The sequence below is a fragment of the Tachypleus tridentatus genome, chromosome 2, assembly GCF_004210375.1.
Source record: "Tachypleus tridentatus isolate NWPU-2018 chromosome 2, ASM421037v1, whole genome shotgun sequence".
NCBI lineage: Eukaryota > Metazoa > Arthropoda > Merostomata > Xiphosura > Limulidae > Tachypleus > Tachypleus tridentatus.
Genome location: NC_134826.1, coordinates 8,908,411 through 8,928,740, shown reverse-complemented (window position 1 = coordinate 8,928,740; position 20,330 = coordinate 8,908,411). Strand labels below are relative to the sequence as shown.

Genomic DNA, 20,330 nt, shown 5'->3' with positions numbered 1-20,330 from the left:
TTGATACACTCACCAATAAGAATAAAACTATCATACCTTCCCACTTGGAGTCTTTGGTTGCTGGATACATGAATATCCCTCCATATTTTTATTGTCCGATGAACATCTGCTACCATAGAACCGATGTGTCGAGCCCCATATGGTTTTCCACTCTATTAAATATAAAACTACCAGAGTTAGTCTCAAGAAATTACTCATTTCTACACCTTGAATATTTATGTAAACATACCAAATTACTGAAACTTTGGAGATAACATTAAGTAATAATTTAGACCCCCATTAAAGTGTAAAACACCTACATTTATTTGTATAGTGTAGTGACCTGTTTTAAAGCTGTTTAACATTTTTTTTACAATGATTGATATACTAGTAATGTCATTATAATAAAATGCTTTGATATATAGTATGAAAAACAAAACACATTCAGTGATAGTTTGAAACCATGAACAGCCCTAACAGGATATTAATTCTGTGTTTCAGTAAGAAGAGAAAGGATAACATTATCCCACACGAACCTCAGGGTACTTCTTTCTTTGGGCGTATTCTGTCACAGCCTTGTCCCAAAGAGAAGCATATCCTTCATTAATACTGTAAATCTTTCCATGTGGTTTAATTCTCATGTCTGGATCAGTCAGAACAAACTCGCCAATGGCCTATAACATCATCATAAAATTATTTAGTTATTTCCAGAAATATACACCTACCAAAACCAAGGGTCTCAAGTTGTTTGATACAAAGTGCCACACGACAAATTAGAGATGTTCTGAATATTCAGCAGAAACACAGGAATCTTCTTCAATATCCTATACTAACTTATTTATCATTTTATTTAACAGCATCGGACATACCAGTAAAGATGTCATTACTTTGTGTTTCTGACTTATTATTTATTACTATAAAAGTATATTGCATTATTAGATTAGTGTAAGACTAAGACTAACCTATACCTCATAAATCAGCCAAACCTGGGAGATATTATTAGGATTATTGCCAAAAATATTGGTAGCAACAAGGATATCCAAAGGAAACAATGTATTCTAACCCTTTCAACTAGAAATGTAACAAACGTATGTTTAATTATCTATACCGAGTGTCAAGTTGATTTTTAGTTCTGCACTTAACTACATTGCTCACTCTGATTGAAAGTTATCGTTATTATGACAACAAATCACAAACTATAAATTACACACAGTGTTACCAGCAAGAACACTACCTTCATATTAAATACGAACATTTAATAAAACAATGTTTCAGTTTCCAATAATTATTACTTTATCCTTAAAATGGTCAAAGTACAAAAATATAAAAAGCTGTTGACCAATAAGTCTCATCAAATTTTCTTTCATAATTTGTTTTAATAGTTTCATGTAAAAGGACCAAGAAATTGTGTTATGGTTAATTTTAAAATTCAGTCCATACAAGATATACTGAAGACCTCTGGAATAAGTGAGAATTAGCCAATTGTCATAATATATGGTGTTTCAAGAGTACTTGAGGCATTGACGAGTTATAATTTTAACAGATTCCTGCAACCTGTTTCTAAACTAAGATGACACATTCTATAGTGAGGCTTTCTTTGAGTCAAAGAAAAAAGGTTTTAAAGTGTATAGTGTAACAGATTTGTAACAGTTTTTTTTTATATCTGAAAGCTTCATGCGACATCATTGTACATTCTATATAGTTTGGTATGAAATGCTGTCCAAAGATTGCTAACATCATTTTGGTCCCAGATAAATGTATTTAATATGAAAATATTCTTTAATTTTTCTGGTTTTCCAATTGTAGCTGCATCCAGAATTTGATGTCAGTTGACATTTATGATATAGCTGTTTTGTACTGGGTGCTAATTGTTTTGGATATGTTGGATAGGTTGTGAACTTATGTTCCTCTTGATATATAGTTTGACTTATTTCTTCGAGAGTATCTGGACATTCTCTTTTATCAAACTACATAAATGAGGACACCATTCTGAGATAAACTTACACAGAAAGAAACAAGTACAATGCAAAGCATCTTTACTATATATATAACCAAATAAAATGACACTACACAGTTAACGATTTGGACCAGAAGAATCAGCCAGTACAGAATGTAAACACACTGTTCCACTCTAGGAACATGCAGGAGCAGTAGGTAAATGCCAAAATTATACTAAAACTTTACATTCTATAATCTAGATAGCTCACAGATGAGCAATTCAACAATGAAGTGCAGCTGACAGAGTATAACAGAAATACTATTATGTACTCTCCTCACTAAAACTTGTGTTACTTAACTGTGGAAACACATAGCAGAACATATTACCAATACTGTTGTGATGTAATATGATACAACAAAACCTCATTATGAAGGGTGCATTAACATCTTATCAAAGTTCTGTTACTTATTCTGAATGATTACAAGTAGTCACACCTTACACAAGTTAACACTTCTAAATAATGTAATTATAATAAACAGAAAATCGGATAAAACTTACAGGATCCAACATTTACTCCATTACTCCATTTCCTGTAGAGAACACAACCATTGTTGCGCTGCCATACAGAGCATAACCAGCAGCAACAATATTCCGTCCCACCTGAAGGCCATCTTCTAACGTAGGTGGACCTTCAGACACCTAATAAAAATTATAGTGTTAGAATAATTCAAACACTTGGTTCTAAAACTGAACTTTTGCTATACCTTACCTATGCTGTTAGAGTTAATATTAAAAAAGCAATGCTATATCTAGAAGAAGACCACATTTGATGTCCTGTCCTTCATCAAAAAAAACATCAAGTGAAGATTGTTTATTTGTTTTGAGTTTTGTGCAGAGCTACACAAGGATTATCTACATTAGCCGTACCTAATTTAGCAGTGTAAAACTAGAGGGAAGGCAGCTAGTCATCACCACCCACCACCAACTCTTGGGCTACTATTTTACCAACAAATAGTGGGATTGGCCATAACATTACAACACCCTCACAGGTGAAGGGCGAACACGTCTGGTGTGACGAGGAATGAAACCCACGAGTCTTAGATCACAAGTTGAGTGCCTTAACCACCTGGCCATGCCGGGCCTCAGGTGAGAAGAAATGGAATGGCTACAAGGCCAGGATGACAGTAATTTGAGCTCAGACTAACAGAAATTAAAAGAAATAATAAAGTAACAACAAACTTACAATTTTATACTGATGTACAACAAAGAGAACTTTCACTGATGGAGTTGTGTTTATAAATATGAATTACTAATTTAGATTCTATATAAATGTATATGATCAATATTAATATTAATTTAGTTTTCACCTTTTTATAAATTGCAAAGATGGATCCAATAGAGACCAGACAGTCTATGTTTGATGACCCATCCAAAGGGTCAAAACAGACAATATATTTCCCTTGTTTATCTGTCTCGACCTCAATAACCGTTTCATTTTCTTCAGAGATAAGTAAACAAGTTGTATACGAGGATCTCAACATATTGATGAAGAGGTCATTAGAAAGAACATCCAACTTCTTCACTTCCTCCCCCTGAACATTTGTTTCTCCAGCAATGCCAAACCTATAAATAAAACACAAAGTAAACAGACAGAAACATGTTTTGAGCTAAAAGTGTCATACTTATAAAACATCAGTACAAACTACAAAAAAAGACATCCACTGTAACACAAACTCCATTACATCTCTAGCTGATATAGGAAAAAAAATTTTGTTAATAAAAATAAAAGTATTCATCCAATTACATGGAATAATATTTCACAATCATATATCCACAGAAATAATAAAGAACTGCAAAGAAAATTTCACCCAAGTCTTCACAACAATACAGCCCACTGAAACTCTCTCTCATTAACAGTAACTGATCTAACTGTAAGCTGAGTCTCGTAACAGCATTCGATTCTAAAATTCCACCCACATCCTCAAACATCTGCTTTCTGTTCTTTGCTGCCAGGTTATGAGATTACAGTTCAAGTGTAATGACTATAAGCTATTAAATTAGATATGACAATAGATATCATGACCTCAGCACCACCTAGTGTCAAGCTTTTTTATCTGAATTATGAGGGTAGTAACTGATTATGTGGTTTGATCTAGTATTAATCACAAAAACTTCAAGACTAATCAAATAATTGACAGAAGAAACATAATAATAATAATTACAAAAAAAAAAAAAAGAAAAAAACAACAAACTTCTCAAACAATGTGATTGGTTGGCACTCAACCAGAGTCATACTCGCATTAACACACAAGGGTGCTAGCAGTCCTACTACTACCAGCAGTAGTGTGTCGATACCACTCGTTGTTTCTTGGGCCTGAAATGTTACATTTTAAGAGAAAATATATTGCCTAGTATAATACAGTGCATATGGAATAACATTTCACAATCATATATCCACAGAAAATATGTGAACAGCCCTTTTTAAAGCAGATGCAAAATACAGTGTACCGTACAATTTATTTCCTTGTATTTTCTGTAATGATGTAATATTCTACTGATAATGTGACTATCTTACACTTAGTCACACAGCTTAAGTCTGCATTTCACCCATGAGCACTTCTACAATTATTTTCAGTAATATAATTTCAAAAAATTATCAACATTTTGAGCATATGGAGTTAACTGTAGTTTATTTTAAAAAGAGAATGGAGTGATAAAACATAATTTAAAAAACAACATTACAAGAAATGTAACATGCAGACATGTTAAGTCTTCCATCATGGAGAAAACAAACAGTGCAAGTGTAATAGTACAAACTGGTAAGTAATGTTTTGTTTTTGAATAAATTAATAAAGTGTAAGATAACATTCTTATAAAACATTATATAACTTTATATAAGTAAAACAGCTGGTTTGGGTTAAGAAAATGTTTTATGTAGAGAGGCGAACAACGTTTCAACTTCCTGACAATGACCGAAGAAGGTCGAAACATTGTTCGCTCCTCTACATAAAACCAACTATTTTACATATATTTTCTCTACAAGTGGGTTTTCTCATTATCACTGATTATATAACTTTAATTTTATTTCAGAATTCATTCATTCTGATATAAATTTAACAAATCAGTTTCAGAGCCTCAAACAAGTGTTTGAAACAGTGACCATACATGAACAAAACACATACAATTTACTGCTGCTGTGGTCTCTTTAATTTTAAATCTTTTATTAATTTTGTACTTATTTTAAAGTAAGTTTAATTAATACGTTACATACAAACTGGAACAACAATAAAATATCTTTACTGTAAAACACATTAACTTACAAATGAGCCATGCCAGCCTTCCTGACAGCAGAAGATATCGCTTTGACACATGTCAGGATTGAATTGAGAAGTTGTGTCAACTCACCAGTTGCATAAGGTATCTTTCTCTGTTCAGTCAAAACAAAACGAGTCATAGTAACAAAGTTGGTATCAAGTTGTCCAGAGCTAGCCATGGTTGGTTTTGAAAAATCTATACAGATTCATAATATATATTAATTAACAAACCTTAGTTTTATTTGACCATTAACAGTGGTGTGAAACAAACATATTTTTTACATCAGGAATTGTTTGAAAACCTAATAAAAAACATTTTTTTTTCTTTTTAGTCAAAACATATTTTATTTCCTTGGAATATGTTTTATTTTAACAGTAATCATATTTTACTATGAATAATTAACCCTCTAAAGCAGGTGGCTTCCTTCAAAACTCTCAATATTGTGGTGAAAACAATACGTTTTTCTTAAAATACTACAGTATACAGACTGTACAAGATGAAGTTATACATTATTATTATATCAGAAATTACACTAGGATATACTATATTATTATATGTATTGTTTTTACCGAATACCATTACTAGCTTCACATAAAAACACAGTAAGCTCTTTACCTAGGCCTTACGCTTGACAGAAAGATTGGAAAGTCATGCCACATATTGCTTCTACCTTTGTTACGTTAACTGCACATATGTTAATTTAAGATCACTTTGGCATAAACACATGGTAAAAAAAATAGGTGCGAAACACCAATACTGTTGCCATAGGTGGCAGAATTAACAGCAATATTACTAAAATTGTCAGTAATTATAATATTTGCTATACATTACAAACAGCAATCATCGCTACAGAAATAGTTACCATTTGACACATATCTCTAGAAGTAAAATGAGAAACCATGACTTACAAGTATGCAAGGGCAGTCTTAACTACCAATAGTACTATTAGTAGTTAAGACAAAAAATAAAATATATCACTATCAGTTACTCGGTTATTAAATTTTTCTTTCGTTCTGACGATTAAGTTCTAATCCAAAAATTCAAAGATAGAAAATTAAATCATTTCTCTCTAAGCAAAGCAGAAAATAAAGTTGTCTCCAGCATAATAATTACTATCGCTAGATTATTTTTTATCGAAAGATAGATCAATATTTATTACATAATAATGGGAAAAACTGGAAAAATAATGAGTTACACGCAGGAATTTTCCCTCACAAATGTTATACGTCCTATGACACTCTAACGAAAATCCAAACGATGAACTTGCAACTTTGAAGGTCGAAAGAAAGAAAAAAAAACGGCCGATAGATGGCAATTGTAAGAAAATTAATAGCTAAACCATGGAGTTTGTTTGTGGAAGAATGGGATTATGTTTCAAATTGCAGCTTTTGTTATTTTCAAATAGTGATTAAATAAAATTAATAATTTTGTTATTTATACTCGTATATCCGTAGTTACTCTATACTTTTCTCATTAAAATATAAGCATCTCAATTAAAAGATTAGGGAGCCAACCCCTATATTATTTATAAAGTTAAGGAATAAAAAAAGATCAATACATATAATATTACGTTTTACAACACACATACACTAAATACATTAACTTTCAGTCAGGTAGAAAACGTTTCGAAACTGGTAACAAAAACACTTTTAATACAAAGTGAAGTAGGTATAGCAGTGCCAAAAAGAATGAAGACATAAATATAAACAATGGAGTAGGAAGGAGCTGCAAAGCAGGGTGCTTGGCCATCCACACAGATTTTACAATGAGAGACTGAAAGAATAAGGAGTTGATAAAAACAGCTCAGTCAAGAGAGGTCTGGGAGTATGCTACACAAAAAAATTAATATAATAATATAATTTACAATTACTAAATGAGTCGAATATAAAATTCAGGGAACCCGGGTTCGGGATTTCGATATTACTGCAGTTGGAAGATATATATTCCTGAGTCTTACTCTGCAGTTTGTTTATAATAATATCATAGTCATATCAGATTAGTCATTAGTGATGTGTAACTGTCAAAGCCTAGGATTTACGTACAAGGAAAACCAAGTTTTGTCAAACATGTATTAAACATTACAGACTTATTACGACTTATTTTATGCTCTAACATTAAATTTTAATATTAAAGAGATAATATGTGTGTACCTATATCATCTTTATGTTTTTGTTTATTGTCTTTTTGGCGCTTCCATCCCAACACCATTTTGCATTCATAAAATCTATTTTTTTTTTTTACTTGTAGAAAAAGCGTTAAGAAGATAAGACCGTCACCATCCGTTGCATTTCATATATTATAATTATATAAATCAAAATTAAATACAGACGTTAGATTTATCACTATATGTCTTCATATATACATTTTAAATATTAGTAAAATAAGTCTAGATCAGGGGTAGGCAACTTCATGGCTACTGACTACATGTGGTCAGTAGATAGTACAGTTGTGGCCAGCTCGGTTTAGGAGTCAATTTTTTCCATCATTTACTTTTTATCGCAAATTTGGTAATGATCAACTGCACTGCTTCACGTCAATGCCCGGATAGCTCAGTCGGTAGAGCGTTAGGCTTTTAACCTAACGATCCAAGGTTCGAGTTCGGGCGAGGTTATGTGTGGCCCGGCATGGCCAAGCGTGTTAAGGCGCCAAACATGTTCGCCCTTTCAGCCGTGGGGGCGTTATAATGTTACGGTCAATCCCACTATTCGTTGGTAAAAGAATAGCCCAAGAGTTGGCTGTGGGTGGTGATGACTAGCTGCCTTCCCTCTAGTCTTACACTGCAAAATTAGGGACGGCTAGCACAGATAGCCCTCAGTAGCATTGTGCGAAATTCAAAAGTAACAAAAAACAAGCCTTACGTCATCGCTAATGTCGCGCGCTTCATCACTGCCACAAACTCCTCTCGTTTTGTAACGTTAGACTGGTTTAGATGTTTGTTATCGAGCGTGCGTTGTTTTGCATGCGCTTGCAAACATATTTTTATTGTGCAACTTTCAAGTGTTTAAATATATTTTGTTTTTAATCCCATAATATGAATAAGTGGATAATTCAAAAACGAAAGAATCCAGATAATGGTGAACACTTAGAAAATAAAGACAGTTGAGTTGATTCTGGCATTATTGCCGAAATGATAATGACGCGTTACTGGAAAAACGTGAAACGAGAATTTAATGAAAGTTGGAAGTTGAAATTTGTAGTGATTGAAGCAAATAATAAGTCAGTGTGTCTTTTGTGTATCAACGTTTTTAGGAATAATAAAGTATACAACCTTAAGCAACACTTTAAATTTTTTTACAACGAATTTGATGTAAAATTTACAGGTGATAGCAAATTCGTATGAATAAAATTAGTCGTCTGAAAGCACAGCTTCATGAACGAAAGGAAGGCCTAAAAATATTTTTTATCATCGATAGAACTAGTTATGTTAGCTTGCTATAAAGTAGCTTGGATTTTAGCTCAAAAGAGAAATCATTTTCTGACGCTGAACTAGTAAAAGAAATATTGATTGTGGTCATAAAAACTCTGTTGGAGAATTATGATTAAAAAAAATAAAAGATGATAATCTTCAAAAGGTAAATACTTCGCAGTTAAGTCAAAGAACAATTGTCCGCAGAATGCTAGGGTTAGTAGCGAAAGACATAGAAAATCAGTTGCTTGAACAACTAAAAGACTGTTTGTATTTTCTTTAGCACTAGATGAGTCAACAGATGTTAGTGATATTGCAAAGTTGATATTTTGGGTTCACTATGTAACTTCAGATATTCAAATGAGGGAAAAATGTTTAGCCTTTGCGGATTACGAGATCGAACATGTGGAAAAAACATCTTTGAAAAATTTCTCGAAATATCAACAAAATTCAATCTGGATTTAAAAAACACAACTGGTTTCTCTCACAACAGACGGTGCTCCCGCCATGCCTGGGGCCATATTAGGATTTGCTTCTCTTTCGAAGCAGCATTTAATTGAAAATAATGTGAAGTCCAAGCTGCCATCTTTCCGTTGCATTTTGCATTAGGAAAATGTATGTGCTCAGATGTCTGAAAGTGATAAAATGAAAAATTTAATGGACATTGTTGTAAAAATTGTGAATTAATTAGAAGTAGTAGCTCTCTCATCCATCGAGAGTTTGTTGAGTCTTTGAAGAAAAGCAGTGGCTGTACTTTTGATGATCTTACTGATTTTGCAAATGTAAGATAGTTAAGTAGAGGAAAAGTCTTGGAACGATTTACTTCCTTATTTCCTCAATTAAAGGAGTACCTTGTTGAAAATGTACGATTGAAAATTTCCCTGAAATTGAAACTTTGTCATTGCAGTGTGATTTGAGTACGAAGCTTTAGGGAAGAGGTGAAATAATAAGCGATCAATCACAGTCTACTCATGAATTTCAATTAAAGCTAAACCTCCTTGGGGAACAATTACAAAAAAATGATTTGACACATTTTCCAAAGTTGAATAGTTTTCTAGAAAATAATAAGGAGTGTGATTTTTCTGGTGCTAAAGATGATCTCTATATAAACTGGATCAAAATTTGAATCACATTTCTCAGAATCTAAAAAATTGAAATTGACATTTGAATTTTTGTATGATCCATTTTAAGTTGACTTAAGAAATTTCAGTATGGAAATTACATCTTTTTTGTCTCTGGATAAGTGTGGATTTGAAAACGAGATGCTCATCCTGCAAACTATAGAACACATAAAGGTAAATAAAATGTTCTATCAGAGAGATATGGCTCCTATTCTGATAAATGCGAGTCTTCCAAATTTAAAGATAACAATTTCAAAATTAGTTTTCATGTTTGGATCCACATGGTTGTGTGAGGCAACATTTTCTACGGTAGATTTTCTCCAGTATAGATAGATATCTCGGCTTACTGACATTAATAGAGGCAGAGCTAAGATGCTTTTGAGCACAGATATCAAGCCAAATTTCACGAAACTTGTTGATGAAAACCCCCATCAATTTTCAAATTGAAAGTAAGTTAAAATGCAATTATATTTATTAAACTAACATCTTTCAATTTTATTTTTTTTTAATAGTGTAGCCAACGTTGTTTTCATGACTCACAGTTGTGGCCACTATGAAAAATAGGTTGCCCACCCCTGGTTTCGATCAATACCGACGGTATCACCCACGTTTTTCGAATTTAGATGATATAATCAATAAGAGCAAAATAAGCACAAATTAAGTACAAACGTTAGGCCCATCACTTGCGGTCCTCCTCATATGCATTGTGAATATGACTTAAGTGAGCCTAAATCAAATGTAAACGATATCATCCACGGTTTCCATATAAATATTACAAAGATGACAAAGGTTAACATAAACTTGATATAGGCCTATCACACGAGTTCTTCATATATGTATCATAAATATGAATATAAAGTGAGTCGAGACCAAATATACACAACTTAACCCATGATTTTCATATGCATATTAGAAATATGAGTTACGTATGCATACATCAAATATAGACGTAAAGCCTACTACATACGGTTCTTCAGTTATACATCATAAGCTAGACGAACTAAAATATATGCGATATCATCTATGGTTTTCTTTCACGAGTTATGAATATGATTAAAGTAAGTATTAATTAAATATTGGCCTATCACCCATAGTTCCTCATATATATATATTATAAATATGAGTAAAGTGAGTCTAGACGAGATATAAATGATATCAACTATGATTTTCACATAAATATCATGAATATGAGTAAAGTAAGCATTAATAGTATAGGCGTCAAGCTTATAACTATAGTTTCTGGTATATACAATATATGTATGAGTAAGTCGAGATTATATCAAATATAGATGATATTATCCAGTGTTTAAAAAATATGTATATTTCAAAACTAAGCATTAATTAAATATTGTCATTTGGCCTATCACCTTTAGTTTTACATATACATTGTAAATATAAGTAACATTAGCATAAATTAAATGTAGAGTTTAGGTTTGATTTGTTTTGAATCTCGCGCAAAGCTAGCCGTTCTTAACTTAGCAGTGTAAGACTAGAGCGAAGGCAGCTAGTCATCGCCACCCATCGCCAACTCTTGGGCTACTCTTTTACCAACGAATAGTGGGATTGACCATTATATTATAACTTCCCCACGACTGAAAGAGGAAGCATGTTTGGTGTGACGGAAATTCGAACCTGCGACCCTCGGATTATGAGTCGAGTGAGTGCCTTAACCACCTGACATATATATATATATATATATACATGAGAAAAGTGAGTCTAGATCAAATAAAGGCGATAACACCCAGTTTTCATACGCATATCATAACTGTGTCTAAAGCAGGGGTTCTTAACCAGGGGTGCGAGGATGCCCATGAATAATTAAAGCAAATCTATATTTTTACATAAGAGTATGCTTTATATTTTTAGCTTTTTTTTATATTTAAGTTTCCAGGGGGTGCGAGAAATGATTACTGATTTGAAAGGGGTGCAAACACTGAAAAAGGTTAAGAACCACTGGTCTAAAGTAAGCATTAATTGAAAATATTTGTTAAGGCCAACAGCGTGGAGCTGAAATAGGGATTTATAAATTGAGTAATAATGTTCCACTTTCCCCACTCTTGTATTCTTACTTCTTTATGTTCCATATTTCTAAGTTTTTAATTCCCAATTTTTTATTTATTTTGTTATTATTTTATGTATTGTTTTTTGGGTAGGGGGCATAGTGAGTAAATGAAAACATGTGTGACGTTAACGTTGACAGGGAAGTAATTCTTGTAAGTTTTGATATTTGTAATTTGTGTCTAATAATAGTAATGGATAAATATACATATATGGTGAATTTATATTCTTTGTAAATTCAAATTTTATTCTCAAGCACTGTTAAAAGTTTAACAACAACATCGTTTCGCAGCTTTTTCAGGAGCATCCAGTAAAACACAGCGTGTCTTCCGTACATAATTATCTTTCATGGAAATTAAATAATTGACTTGATTTAACATAGTATCTTTGTTACTCGATAAATTTCCATAGCAAGTAATTTAGCTCATAATCTAGGACTACTGATTTTATTTTTTCTGTTGGATAAATTAATGAACATTTTTGTTTTTTTTAGGAAACCGCTTTTCAGAACTATTGAAACTTGGATTAGGAAAATGTAAACCTTGAAAGATTTCAACACTTCACAAAAATCATTTTATTTTCAGTTTATCCAGAAATTTAACAACACACGTAAATATTTTACCAAAGAGTAAATCATAACTTCATTCCTTTTTGAGAAACTTCTAATATGAAAACATGATTTTGCATGCTCCAACATAGAATGATAGAGTTTAGTGTTGTTGTTTTATATCTGACAAGGTGTGTTACTGAGTGATCTCTAGATTTGTTCTGTCTATGACATAAGTAGTGTTACTAAGTGAACTCTAGGTTTGCTCTGTCTCTGACATAAGTAGTGTTACTGAGTGAGCTTTAGGTTTGCTCTGTCTCTGACATAAGTAGTGTTACTGAGTGATCTTTAGGTTGTTTCATATTTTATTTAACATGTTTTGTTTTTTTCTCACTATAGACTGAATTATAGGAATGCTATGGAAGTCTGCTAAATGCATATTACAATGAGAATATTAATCAGAAGCTGGGTTAATGGAATGTTTAGGCACATTTCACTGAAGAGGAAAAATCCTGTTTTGAGTTTAATTGCAGGTGTTCTTGTTGGTTTTTTCCTAACATTGTATTTTCACAATGCCCTTCTCCCCGAAGGACGAACATATACATGCTTTATTCAAAAAACAAGGAAACGTTATGGTGTACAAGCGAGCCCCACCTGTAGATCTGACAACTTTGACGGAGGATAAGCGATTACTTTTTGTAGGAGTAATGACAGCTGAAAAGTTTCTTGACTCGAGAGCAGTGGCTGTTTATGAGACCTGGGGCAAAATAATTCCAGGAAAAATTATATTTTTTTCTAGCAGTAATTCTAAGGCATCATCGCAGCTTCCACTGGTGACACTACCAGGAGTTGATGACTTCGTACCTCCACAAAAGAAATCTTTTCTGATGCTTAAGTACATGTATGATCATTTTATAGATAAATTTGAGTGGTTCATGAGGGCAGATGATGACGTTTATGTTCGGACAGACAAGTTGGAGAAATTTTTACGATCCATCAACAGTAGTAAAGCTCAGTTCATTGGTCAGGCTGGACTTGGAAATAAAGATGAATTTGGACAGTTAAGTCTTGATGATGGTGAAAACTTCTGTATGGGTGGTCCTGGGATGTTAATGAGTAGGGAGACACTACAGCTTTTGGCACCTCATATACGTTATTGTCTTAAACATTTATATTCTCACATGAAGATGTTGAACTTGGAAGATGTATACGGAGATTTGTTGGTATACCTTGTACCTGGTCATATGAGGTTAGTATTCAACAAACTTATTCCAATAGTGAATATAACAAATAAATGTATTTACACAGTTTTCATGTACGTATGTTAATGTCATTTATTTGTTATTGTTTTATCTATGTGTACTGGGATAAATCCTCAACTTTGCAAAACATTAATACGTTTAACACCTAGTCTGTGAGTTGATGAGAATGATGTAGGAGATTGGGTGGGCTTCAGAGGGTGCCATGATATCTGGTATTTGTATTAGAATAAAAATACTGTACCCTAATAAAGGACGTGATATTTTAATGTCGAGAAAACTACACATTATCATTAATAATGTTCTAATAAACCTTTCAATTTTATAGGGTTGACCACACTGTATTTCTTTTGCACAAACTGTCACATGTGTTCACTTAGTTATCTTATAGCAATAGGTAAATTTCATGAAATCTTCCTTGGTCATATCTAGTGACAGAACTCATGAAAACTGAGGAGAAAGAAGCTTTTTAAAACTGAGGAATTAGATCTTGTATTGTCTAATATGTGTGGCCTCTACCATGTTTTTTGTATGGGGATATGGGTTTTACTTCTTCCTAACCTGAATATAGAGTGAAATAGATCATCGTGGTGAGAAATTCAAATTTTATGTAACATGAGGAGTTCAAGTTGCTGTTCAGAATGTGAAAGGAAAAGAATATTAGAAAGGTTTTCATGAGAATCAGTATTCTAAAAATGTGTCCCTGACTCACAGACTTGGGTGTTAAAGTAACCGGTGAACACAGACTGGGTGTTACAGTAACCAGTGAACACAGACTGGGTGTTACAGTAACCAGTGAACACAGACTGGGTGTTAAAGTCACCAGTGAACACAGACTGGGTGTTAAAGTCACCAGTGAACACAGACTGGGTGTTAAAGTCACCAGTGAACACAGACTGGGTGTTAAAGTCACCAGTGAACACAGACTGGGTGTTAAAGTCACCGGTGAACGCAGGCTGGATGTTAAAGTAACCGGTGAACGCAGGCTGGGTGTTAAAGTAACCGGTGAACGCAGGCTGGATGTTAAAGTAACCGGTGAACGCAGGCTGGATGTTAAAGTAACCGGTGAACGCAGGCTGGATGTTAAAGTAACCGGTGAACGCAGGCTGGATGTTAAAGTAACCGGTGAACGCAGGCTGGATGTTAAAGTAACCGGTGAACGCAGACTGGGTGTTAAAGTAACCGGTGAACGCAGACTGGGTGTTAAAGTAACCGGTGAACGCAGACTGGGTGTTAAAGTAACCGGTGAACACAGACTGGGTGTTAAAGTAACTGGTGAACACAGACTGGGTGTTAAAGTAACTGGTGAACACAGACTGGGTGTTAAAGTAACTGGTGAACACAGACTGGGTGTTAAAGTAACTGGTGAACACAGACTGGGTGTTAAAGTAACCGGTGAACACAGACTGGGTGTTAAAGTACCCAGTGAATAAAAAATATTGCTAATAGCAGGAAGTACTCAGCAATGTAGTTATAAATAGGAACTAAGTTTTATATGTTCACACTTAGACTTGTTCTGAGACAAAATGTTTTCTCTGTTGAGTATTGCTACATAACTAGAAGTATTCAGTGGTGAAGTAGAAATGTATCTCGAACAGTTGGTATGGGTATTAACACTTATTGATAAGAAGAGAACAACATTTTAACCTTCTTAGGTCATCTTCAGGTTATTCTCAGGTTTATTAGTAAAAGTGTTAATACCCAGCTTTTCCGAGATACATTTTTAAATGAAGTGTGTATGTCACCACCAAGAGTTACTTCTCAGTTGTGAATTAAGCTTTACATGTTGATATTTAGACTTGTTTTGAAACCATATGTCTTCTCTGTTAAGAGTTACAATGGAATAGTTTGTTCATGATATCTGCTTTACTGGGCTTCCAAGTGCACCTTTATTACCTAAATGTTAACCTTTTTAAAACCTAACTGTTCATAACAGCTTTACCTTAAATAAATGTACACTGAAGTAAACAATTTTTTACTTTACATTTAAAATATAAAATTCATGTGTGAATGTTTGAGGGACATCATTTACTAGATCTTAGAGAGAGTAATTAAACTTCTGAGTTACAGTACAAGGAACATTATCCTCAATTGTTACACAGAAGTTAGGAATCAATTGTGTTTGAAATATTTATTCATACTTGATTTTATAAATCTTGATTAATGTGTAGCACTTACACAAGAGATTTCACTAAAATTAGTGTTTTTTGTGGGGTTTTTTTTTCAGTCATTTTCAACATGTTGACAATAACAGAAACTGCTGGGCATTTGGTACAATTCAAATTTTAGTGTATATGAATATGGGAGACTACAATTAACTTTCATTAGTTATTATAGTTTAAAGATTCTTGTGTTTTTATTTTTAAATAAATCTACTGGAATCAGTTTCTCACTTATTCCTTATTTAAACAGTTGATTTATTTATTCAAGTAAAATGTTTTCAGTGTCTGCAATTGAGCATTTTTTACTGGAATTATTAGATTTATATGTTACAAAAGAGTTGACTAGAGATGAGTACCTTAAGATACAAACTTTATACACTCTCTCTCTAGAGTTGCCTCTTCTTGGATATAACATGATCTAATGCTTTAAACATGCTTGAATTTTAAAATATTCAGGTATCACAGAACAATGATTAACTATGTTATTAAAAAAGTGCTTGAATAACAACAACACAAAACACACACTATGTATAGTTGAATTAGGATGCAGAAAAAGCATGAATTAATATAGTCTAACTTTGTAAAATGGACGGCAACTGTCTGTTGTGGAGACACAAGTGTAGACGATGATGATTTAAAAGTCTTCCATCTTTCATCAAATAGTATGGTTTAATTTATTACTAAAGTGAAACTGGACAAAGATTTCAGTAAAATATTTTTTTTACTAGTTTTAGTGAAGAATAGTTTAAATGGGTAAATAGTGTTATTATTTCTGTAGATGCAGAATATTTTCTACCAGAATTTTGCCGGAGAAGAAACTTTCATGGGTCGACTAAAAATGAAAGAAGTCCACAGGGCCATTACACTCCATCCTATCAAGCAGCCTCCATACTTGTATCGACTTCACAGGTACTTTCTTCATTTGCAGTCACTGGAGTTGCGGTATAGGACCTTACTTCTTCACAGAGATATTTTGAACATGAATATGTTATTGGAAGCAAATGATTCCTTATCTCTGAATGACACGGAGTATCGTCATAACATGCAGCTGGGAGTAAAACCCGCTCTAAATAGATATCATCCAAAAAATCGGGAAGATGTATTGGTCTGGGATTTTTTCAGTAAGCACATGTACTCTGCCAATAATCCTAACCCAAAGAGACGGATCGAAGCCTACACACAGACAGCTATAAATGACACTGTAATGGAAGTGATGGAAATAATCAACAAGTTTTCAAAACAGCGTGGAAGAGTCATTGAGTTTCAAGATATTCTTTATGGCTATCAGAGGGTGAACCCACTTTATGGAGTAGACTATGTTCTTGATCTCATGATGAAATACAAGAAATACAGAGGAAGAAAGATGACTGTCCCAGTGCGTGCGTCATGCATATTTACAACAAACATTTTCTCAACCTGAAATAAGAGAAATCTCTTCATCGGTACATCACAGACGAAATGAGGAATGAAGATTATACAGAATCTGGTGCCAAGATGTTAAGAAAAGTGACAGAAATCAATTTTATCCTTCCATTGGCTGGTAGAACTTCAACATTTCACAGATTTTTATCAAACTTTGAAGAGGTTTGTTTACAGAACAAAGAAGGAGTGACATTGGCAGTTGTGCTGTTTAGTATGAGTGATGGTGACAGTGTTGATGCTAAGACAGCCCTACAAGGATTACAGATGCGATATCCAAAGTATTCACTGAGGATTTTAGAATCCAGTGGTTCGTTCTCACGGGCAATGGCTCTTGAAATTGGTGCTAAGCTGTTTCCTTCAGATGCTCTTCTTTTTTTATTGATGTTGATATGATGTTTGATAGAAATGTTCTAAAGCGTGTTCGTTTAAACACAGTCCAAGGAAAACAAGTGTACTTTCCTATAGTATTCAGCCAGTATAGTCCACAGTTTGTACCAAAGGGTTCCAAACCAAATTTCATTCATGATGAAACAGGTTACTGGCGACAGTTTGGGTACGGGATAGTAAGCTTGTATAATAGTGATCTTTATGCTGTTGGAGGGCTGGATACAACTATTCATGGCTGGGGCAAAGAAGATGTTGATTTGTACACAAAAGTGGTCCACAGTAACATCTCGGTCTTTCGAGCAGCTGACCCAGGGCTTATCCACATTTTCATGACATAAAATGTGATTCTCAACTGGAAGTAACACAATTCCAGATGTGTATTGGTAGTAAGTTATCGAGTTTAGGTTCCCAGGAAAGCTTAGCTCAAAAAATATTCAACAATCCAGAGCAATTCCTAGACTAATTATGATAGTCAAGATTCTCATGGCCTGTCAAAGAAAGTATCTCATTATTAATGTTTTGAAATTTTCTTTGTAATATATAACACATCATTCTACTTTACTATAGTAAACAAAATACTGTTTTTTATGTATGTATGATAGTGGTCAGTAATCAAAGTTTATAATTTTTTATTTACCTTTATAATAATAATAAAATATATATTCTTTGATAGATTGTTTTGGCAGAGTATTCATGATGAAACTTTGTAGAATGGATGGCAACTGCTTGTGTTTGCACAATAGGCAGTTGCTGTCCACTCTACAAAGTTTCTTCAAAAATATATATTATTTATTTACACTTTTGCTTTAATTTAGGCAGCAGTGTAGGAAGAAATGAGATAATTTTTGTTCCTAAAAATTTTATCAGTAGTGTATCAAGTCTCCTGCTGATATATTAGTGATTAGTCTTTTTCATCACCACATGCTATTTTTGAATCTCTCTCGTCATTGTTGCAGTGCTTAATGTTTGTAATTTGTATGTTAATATATTTTTGTACAACTTGACGTATTTTATATAAGAATAAAATTTGTATAAACAGATAATTTCCATACTGTAATAAGATTTTTTTCACTAAAGATTACATTTTTAGGAACTTGTGTCAAATTAATCTAGTAAGTTCTCTGAAGATTTATTGAACAGTAAAAACATAAGTGGTATCACAATTATCCTTAACACAAAATATTTCAAGGACTATGACCAATCAAGAAGGCCTCAAAAAACTTTGAGTGTAACTCTGTGATTATCAAACAACTCCTTACTTCTGTTTATAAAAATAGTAATTTGCAGTATCAGGATAATAATGTAAGTTTTTATTGTTAGCTTGAGTTGTATAGCAGATTAGTTATTGAACAGAATTTTCAGATAACACCTCTATTTATGTTATTTGTAGATTTAAGAAGACATAATAAGTAAATAAATCCATTTGTTGAGTGCCATTAAATGCATGAAATATTTAATCATCTAGTGATCTCTATTGGTTTGCATCTGTATATTATAATTGTGTAAAGTTTCCATGGTTATAGCAATAACAAAAAAATGTTAAGTCTAACAAATGTAAATAGCAGATTTGTTTTTCATTGTAAAATACTGAAATTTTCAACAACAAAAACTTTCTTTTAGGCTTAATAAAATGGACTGCAGATTTATTATTTTTTATAACAATGGTGAAAATTGCCCAAGTTTACAATAACAAAATTTTAGGCCTAACAAAAGTGGATTGTATGTTCATTATTTTCTCAAGTTAGTCTGTTAATAATTTTTAGTGAGAGGTGCATAAAAATAGATATTAGAGCAATGTGTTTCCTGCAGCATTGTCAAGGAGGATTTTCATTGAATATCAGCACTCATCAGCTGAGTTGGATTTATAGCAAGAAAAAAAAACACATGTTAGTCTGTTCACTAATTTTTAAAAAAATGTATGAATAAAACATCTATAGTTAAGTGTGATAGTAAATCTGGTCATTCTTTTTTAATTTAATGATATTTGTTGAGAAAATTGGTGTGATATACTATTAGTAATACAATTTAATTGTTGTTTGTAAGGAATCAAAGTTACCTACAGAAATAGAGGTCACAAATTGGTGTATAATTGTGCCTAATTTATATCCACTTCTCTAGATGTTTCCTTTATGCAAGTTACAATATTATTTGTAATGCAACATAAAGAGAAACTGGAAGTTACGAGTGGGATCTCTACTCCATGCAACTCTGGGCTAAAGAACCACGTCAGAGACTCCTATGATTCATGTAAAGCCATTCCTAATATTGAACCAACTGACCAATAGAAAGGCACCAAGCAGAACTTGGTTTGTTTAGCCGTTTGAATCAAATAGTCATTGGCTGTTACTTTTATGACATGTCGACAGCTAAAAATGTGGAGTATGGTCATGGCTGTTATAACTTTAGATTTGCAGTCCAGCACTGTGACCACTAGCCTGCAATTTGAGGAAAGGTTATGTCTTATTTGCTAAATTACTTTAACAGTTTGGTAGGTGATGCAAGGCTTATTAACAAGTTGGCATATTAATAATAAATTAAATCTTAGATTCTTCATTAATTGTTTTAAAGGAAAATTAAGTTTTATAACATTAGTACTGTGTTTATTTGGTTTTCACTAAATTTTTTTTTGTTTTCCTTGAGCTAGCTGCTTTCAGATAATTACACAGAAAAACATTGTTCATTTATAATAAATTTATTCTCATGATTTATACTTCCATTGTTCAAAATCGATATAT

General features: G+C 32.9%; 2 protein-coding genes and 1 pseudogene across 3 annotated transcripts in view; 1 reads left to right on the top strand and 2 right to left on the bottom strand.

Annotated features, from left to right (window-relative positions):
- Nucleotides 1-5,931, bottom strand: part of LOC143236783 (fructose-1,6-bisphosphatase 1-like) — a 7,925-nt pseudogene extending 1,994 nt beyond the window's left edge. The window contains exons 1-6 of the transcript XR_013019751.1: nucleotides 5,849-5,931; nucleotides 5,239-5,428; nucleotides 3,286-3,541; nucleotides 2,477-2,617; nucleotides 516-653; nucleotides 14-152 (exon numbers count right to left, since the gene is read on the bottom strand). The product of XR_013019751.1 is annotated as a fructose-1,6-bisphosphatase 1-like (transcript). The remainder of the gene's footprint in view (nucleotides 1-13; nucleotides 153-515; nucleotides 654-2,476; nucleotides 2,618-3,285; nucleotides 3,542-5,238; nucleotides 5,429-5,848) is intronic.
- The window catches only part of LOC143237813 (unconventional myosin-Ie-like), a 524,866-nt gene that overhangs the window by 452,423 nt on the left and 52,113 nt on the right, over nucleotides 1-20,330 (bottom strand). The gene's annotated exons all lie outside the window — the stretch shown is intronic.
- On the top strand, nucleotides 12,806-18,267 carry LOC143237796 (chondroitin sulfate synthase 1-like). Its single transcript, XM_076477394.1, is given in 7 exon segments — nucleotides 12,806-13,541; nucleotides 13,544-13,614; nucleotides 16,565-17,167; nucleotides 17,169-17,251; nucleotides 17,253-17,580; nucleotides 17,583-17,919; nucleotides 17,922-18,267. Coding segments are annotated over 7 exon segments (2,163 nt in total). The 5' UTR covers nucleotides 12,806-12,937; the 3' UTR covers nucleotides 18,059-18,267.